General features: G+C 48.2%; 1 protein-coding gene across 37 annotated transcripts in view; it reads right to left on the bottom strand.

Annotated features, from left to right (window-relative positions):
• Nucleotides 1-6,175, bottom strand: part of ANKS1B (ankyrin repeat and sterile alpha motif domain containing 1B) — a 1,267,908-nt gene that overhangs the window by 10,835 nt on the left and 1,250,898 nt on the right. For 16 of the 37 annotated variants that reach the window (XM_017511038.2, XM_017510994.2, XM_017511063.2 and 13 more), the window contains 2 exons: nt 5,681-5,848; nt 2-449 (listed from right to left, as the gene is read on the bottom strand). In XM_017511038.2, coding sequence (XP_017366527.1) covers nt 339-449; nt 5,681-5,848 — 279 coding nt within the window. In that variant the 3' untranslated portion in view covers nt 2-338. Of the gene's footprint in view, nt 1; nt 466-2,472; nt 3,928-5,680; nt 5,849-6,175 lie in introns of those variants that run through there. The other 21 variants (XM_017511070.2, XM_017511028.2, XM_017510984.2 and 18 more) reach the window with 4 other exon arrangements.

Below are 6,175 nucleotides of genomic sequence, written 5' to 3' on the forward strand. Positions count from 1 at the left end.
AAAAGAAAAGGTATTATCCCCAAATGAAGCAAAGCACGTACTGGGGCGGAGTCATCAGAAATACCTTGGGAGGTGGTGGGGCGGGGAGTCGGGAGCATCAGGGAAAACCCATCTCAACTCACGCCTCTCAGGGGTTGCGACTGGAAAGTCTTGGCATTTTCCGTCACTGGTGCAGAAAGAACTTCCCCAGGAATGGCCAGTGGCCTTTCGCCCGTAATGAGGCCGCACGCTCAGAGCAGTCTTCCTCCTGGGCTGGGTGGACGCGGAGGCGCGAAGGAAAGCCTGCTCCGGGACTGCGTGGCGAGCAAGGCACCGCGAGGACAGGAGGACGGCGAGTATCAGAAAATCGTGGTTTCATACTTGGTATTAATGCCCCTCTTGGTTTCTTGGCCCGGCTCCACAATCCACGGCAGATTGGCCAGAGTCTTTTGCTCAGATGGGTCGATCTGCTTTAAAACAGAAAGGCTGATGCCTGTTATACGGTCGCCGCGCGGGTGCGCGCATGCACGCGGACGCCGCCGGCGAACCCAGCGCGAGGCCCCGTGCCCCAGGCCGGGGACGGCGATGCTGGTCTGGGCGGCTCGCGGGCTCGCTCTTTGGACACACATTTACCGCATATCAACTCTGTGCGGGGCACCGAAGGGTGATGGTGAATGAGGCACAGCCCTTGCCCTTGTGAGCACACAGACGGGGAGCAGACAGAGGCGGATTTTAGTGCTGAGAGGTGAGACACGAGGGGAAGAGAGGGCACTCTGTGGGCACACACCTCGGGAGCCAGGGGGGGCTTCCTGGAGGAGGTGAATCAGGCCATGCCAATCCCCAGCTCTCCCTCTTGAGTGGTTTCCATCACAGTCAGTCAGAACAAAACCTGAACTCCCCACTGTGACCTCCAGTACCCCTGACGTTTGTGCTCCAGCCACACAGCTTCCTTGCTCTTTCTGCCCACCAAGCCCACGCCCAGGGCCTCTACGCTGTTCTTCTGCTCTGCCCGAGTTCCCTTCTTCGGACACCTGCAAGCCTCATGCTCCAATGCCATTCAGATCTCTGCTCAAATGCCACTTCCATTGCCACCTCTCTTCCTAGAAGCCTTACCTGTTCACTCCTACAAAAAGCACCCTGACTTTTTTGGCTCTTCTCTTCTGCCTTATTCTTCACAATACTTATTGCCACATGCGTCACCTCATATTTATTTGTTCATCCTCTACTGCCATGTATGCTTATGGAGGCAGGATTCTGTTTCCCTGCCATTTTTTCCAAAACGCAGAAAAGCTCCTGGCAACCCCCTAAATAGTAGGCATACAATAAATACTTGTCGAATAAATGGTATTGAAAGAATGAGGTAATATTTAAACGGACAGCCAAAGGACCAGCAAGTATTTGCCTGAAGACAGGAGAAGGGGGCATTTGAAGTAGATGAAACAGCACATGCAGAAGTCGCAGAATAATCTATACACAGAATGAAACAGAGCCTCATCTTCCACCATATACAGAAATCAACTCAAAATGGATTAAAGGCTCAGAAGATCTGAGACAATAAAGAACTGGAAGAAAACACTGGGGAAATACTATAGGACAGTGGTCTGGGCAAAGATATTTTGGGTAAAATCTCAAAAGCACAGGCAGTAAAAGCAGAAATAGACAAATGGAATTACATCAAGCAAAAAAGCTTCTGCACAGCAAAGGAAACAATCAACAAAGCGAAAAGACTACCTACAGAAAGGGAGAAAATATTTGCAAAGCATCCATCTGACAAGGGATTAGTAACCAGAATAAATAAGGGACTCGAATAACTCAATAGGAAAAAAAACCCACTCTGATTAAATAGTAGGCCATAGAACTGAACAGACATTTCTCAGAAGACGACATACAATGGCCAACAGGTATAGGAAAAAATGTTCAACATCACTAATCATCAGGGACATGCGAATGACAACCAAGCGTGACACCATCTCACCCCCGTTGGAATGGCTACTATCAAAAAGACAAAAAATAACGGATGCTGGTGAGGCTGCAGAGAAAGGGAAACACGTCTACACCATTAGTGGGAACATAAATTAGTAAAGCCACTATGGAGAATAGCACAGAGGTTCCTCAAGAAAACTAAAAACAGAGCTACCATCTATTCCGGCAATCCCACTACTGGGTATATATATGTATGTGTATATATATATATGTATGTGTGTGTGTGTGTGTGTGTGTGTGTGTGTGTATATATATATAAATCAGTATATTGAAGAGGTATCTGCACTCCCATGTTTATTGCAGAATTATTCACAGTAGCCAAGACATGGAATCAAACTAAGTGTCCATCAATGGACGAATGGGTAAAGCAAGTGTGGCATATATACGCAATGGAATACTATTCAGCCATAGAAAGAATGAGATCCTGTCATTTGTGGCAACATGGGTGAACTGAAGATCATCATGTTGAGTGAAATAAGCCAGGCACAGAAAGACAAATATTGCACTTTCTCGTATGTGGAAGCTATAAAAAGTGGATCTCATGGAGATAGAGTAGAATGGTGGTTACCAGAGGTTGGAAAGTGAAGAAGGGAGAGTAGGGATGAAGAGAGATTGGTTAATAGGTACAAAAATATGGTTAAATAGAAGGAGTCAGTTCTAGTATTTGATAGCACAGTAGGGTGACTATAGTTAACAATAATTTATTGTATATTTCAAAATAGCTAGAATTGTAATTTCTCAACACAAAAATGTTTGAGATGGATATCTCAGTTACTAACATGATCATTACACATTGTATATATGTGTCAAAATATCACATAGCAATAAAAAAAGAGTCCCAGAGGTAAGGGAAAATGGTCGTTGAGGGGTTGGGGTCAGTTTACAGGCTGGGAATCAGGAGGGCAGACAACTGAGGACGAGGAGGTGAGCAGGGGCCCAGTCAGGCTGAGCCTTGAGCCAAACCCAGGTGGGTTCTAAAATGGTTTTAATATTAATAAATGCTACACAGAATTAAATGCTACACAGTAGATGACATGCTTGAAGGTGACTGGGTGTCTCTGTGCATACAAATACAACAGGCCCCTCCTGGGGTCGGACCAGGCTGTCTGCTCTCAGGAACGACCCCAGGGTGAGATCTGTACCACAGCTGCCTCTTCTTTTGGTGTTTCCAGGTCTGCCTGCCCTGTTCTAGCTGCCTACTCTGCTTAGAGTCTGGGGTTGCGGGAAGGCCTCTCCCATTTCTCTGGCACCATGCAGCTGCCTTCTACCGTGCTTTGACTATATCTTCATAAGGCTGTGGGAAGGACCCCACGTGTTCTTAGGGATCACTGAATATTTCTTACCAAGAAATGCCCAGAGCTGAGGGAACCAGAATACTAACGCCTGTCGAGGGGGACTGACCTTGAAGCAGGTAAATGATATCAGTATTATTCACTGTGTATGTTCCTATTTCCCAGTGAAGGCATCTGGATGAATATTCTACAAGCTCTTATGGCACCCAACCCTTTGTACTCTTCTGGAAGAAGCCTATGGGGAGCGGGGTGAGGTCAGTTAGAGGCACCTGCTGTGAACAGATTTATTCAGCCCACATGAGAATGAATACAATAGTCTAAGAGATAATCTCAGAAACATTCTGCAAATTCCTGGACACTTAACAGCCTAATCAGTCTCAAAGATATACGTGTGAAATCCATCCACAGGCCCTCATTTCTTCATCCACAGATATTCACTGGGCACCTGCTATGGGCCTGGTTCTGGTGGTGGCAAGACAGGTGGGGTCCCTGTGTGCATGAAACTTACTTTTTTGTGGAGGGAGGTAGACAATAAACAAGCCATCAGTTAAAAAAAAAACCCTCAATTAATAAATGTTATACAGAATTAAAAGTAGATGACATGCTTGAAGGTGACTGAGGGTCTATGTCAGATTGGATGGTCAGGACATCTGCCTCTTCAAGTAGCCAAGACCTGAATGACAAGACGAAGTCAGCCATGCAGAAATCAGGGGAGGATATTCCCGGTGTGGGGAACAGGTGGCCTAAAGACCTGTTAGGAGTGAGCGTTATATAGTCAAGGAACAGGAATACCTGAGCATTAAAGAGGACCGTGGTGGGAAACTGCATTCTGGGTACTTGGGGCACAGGGTGCCATGACTGATCTCTGCTGTGTCGGGAGGGGAGTCTCAAGGAGCTATACTGTATAGGCCTGGGGCCAGGTGGCAGTGGCCCAGACTGGAAGAGAGATGGAGGAAGTGGGGAAGAGTGGACTGAGATATATTTTAGGGGTGCAATGGATGGGATCTGCTCCTGGGTTGGATACAGAGGTGAGGGTAAGGCAGGAGTCCAGGCTAATTTGTAGACTTTGGGCTTGAGTAACATGGTGAGTGGCTGTGGGGTGGGGAAGATGGTGAGAAGAGGTTTAAGGGGAAAAGCAGGAATTGTGTTCTTTACATGCTAAGTTTCAGCTGTCTGTGAAGCATCAAGGCGGAAATGTGAAAGAAGAAGTTGGCCACATGAATCTGGAGTTGGGGGATGCCCAGGGCTGGAGACAGAGAACTGGGAGCTAGTGTGTTGAGTTGGGTTAGGGGCTCAGAGGGTGTTGCTGGAAGAAGACTTCAGAGGAGGTGCAGCTCCTGGGAATGATCAGTAATGAGTGATGGGCATGGGAGTGAACGGCTGGGGCCAGAAGGAAAGATCATGAAAGTAAACTGTCAAGGAACTGTGAGAGCATATGCTGGAGGGGTCATCCCTGTGGACGTTGATGTTGCCAAGAAGAATGACGGGTAGGGCCCCAAAAGAAGACTGGAAACAAGAATTGCATGGTCACAAAGGGAGGTGCCTCCCTGCAAATGTTAAAAATGCCTGCTGTTCCCCCATGAGAGTGAAGGTAGGGGCTGGTGAGGAGGAGGAGAGACAGTTCCAGATGGAAGGATTTGGGGGCGTGAGAGCAATGCATTCTGGGGGAGTCCCAGGGTTTCTAGGATGCAATACGGCAGCCGGGGCAGAAACCAGATGGGAGGCTGGCTGGGAAACTTCCAGCTTTTGGATATTGCTACTACCAGAGGAGGCCGCTTTGAAGTCATGCAAGCCTGTTGGGACAGGATGTCTGCAGAGCCCTGTGGGAGGGAAGGGGAGGAAATTCCTGGAGGAAGGCAGATGCCGAGAAGGAGGGGCTGCACCCTCTGAACAGTCACCACGTTGCAGGAAGCCTCAGCTGTGGGAGGCAAAGCACCCGGGCCATGGCGCAGGCCTTGCATATAGCAGAGCAGCCTGTGCATCCAGCTGCCTCTAGCTGGGGACTGAGGCTATCATCACTGTGTACCTCTGCACACCTCTCTGGAGGCCAGGGACTTGCAGGAGGCTTTGTCCTCTGATGGGATGGTGGCTGAAGCCTCAGGGAGTACTGCTCCCAAGCTTTCCTGAACCTTTAGGTAAGATTCACCAAAAACGGCCAGTACCTGCTGCTGAGACCCTTCATAGGGTTGCTGCAGGTGACTAAGAAAGTGGATTTCTCTGGAGGCTGCAAGTTGAGGGAGATGGTCCCTAAGACTTGGTAGGAACCAGGCTGAGATGATGATGCAGACATGCTGGGAGGAGGCCAAGGGAAAGGATGAACAAGAGGCCCTGGATTCAGATGGCACCCATACCATGCAAGGGCCAGCTTAGCAGCCCCTTTCCCTCCTGTTCAAGGCTTTTAGAACATCTATATCTTTTCTACTTACCACGGATTTGCGAATGCTAACGCGGGGCTTGGGGATGGGTTTGGAGGGTTTGTTTTCAAAGCTTTCTGGAAGTGTGGAGGAGTGTCCCCCTTTTCTTGCTTGTAGTGCTAGCTGGTAAGCGACTTCAAAGGCCTGTCCCAGGGTTAGGATGATTTCGTAGGCTAAATTCTGCAAGAAAAATGAGAAGGCATTTGGTACTGGCACACTGCAAATCAGAATGTGTTGAATGGCTGAGGAACACTGAGGGAGGTGAGCTAGTGAGGAGCTTAAACTACTTCACTGGAGGCAGCAGCGATTCAGTGGAAATCTACAAAGAATGGGACACTCCAGGTCCAACTTAGGGTCTATACCAGGCATTAGCCACTTGTGAAAAGAAAAATCTTGGGACCCCAAATCGCTAAGACAAACGAAAAAGTCAGCTGGGAACTGCATTGGGCAAACTGCCTTGCATTCAATTCCTAAATAAGATAGCTACAAAGATTAAAAAAAAAAAAA

The sequence above is a fragment of the Cebus imitator genome, unplaced genomic scaffold (assembly GCF_001604975.1).
Source record: "Cebus imitator isolate Cc_AM_T3 unplaced genomic scaffold, Cebus_imitator-1.0 Scaffold18, whole genome shotgun sequence".
Lineage (NCBI taxonomy): Eukaryota > Metazoa > Chordata > Mammalia > Primates > Cebidae > Cebus > Cebus imitator.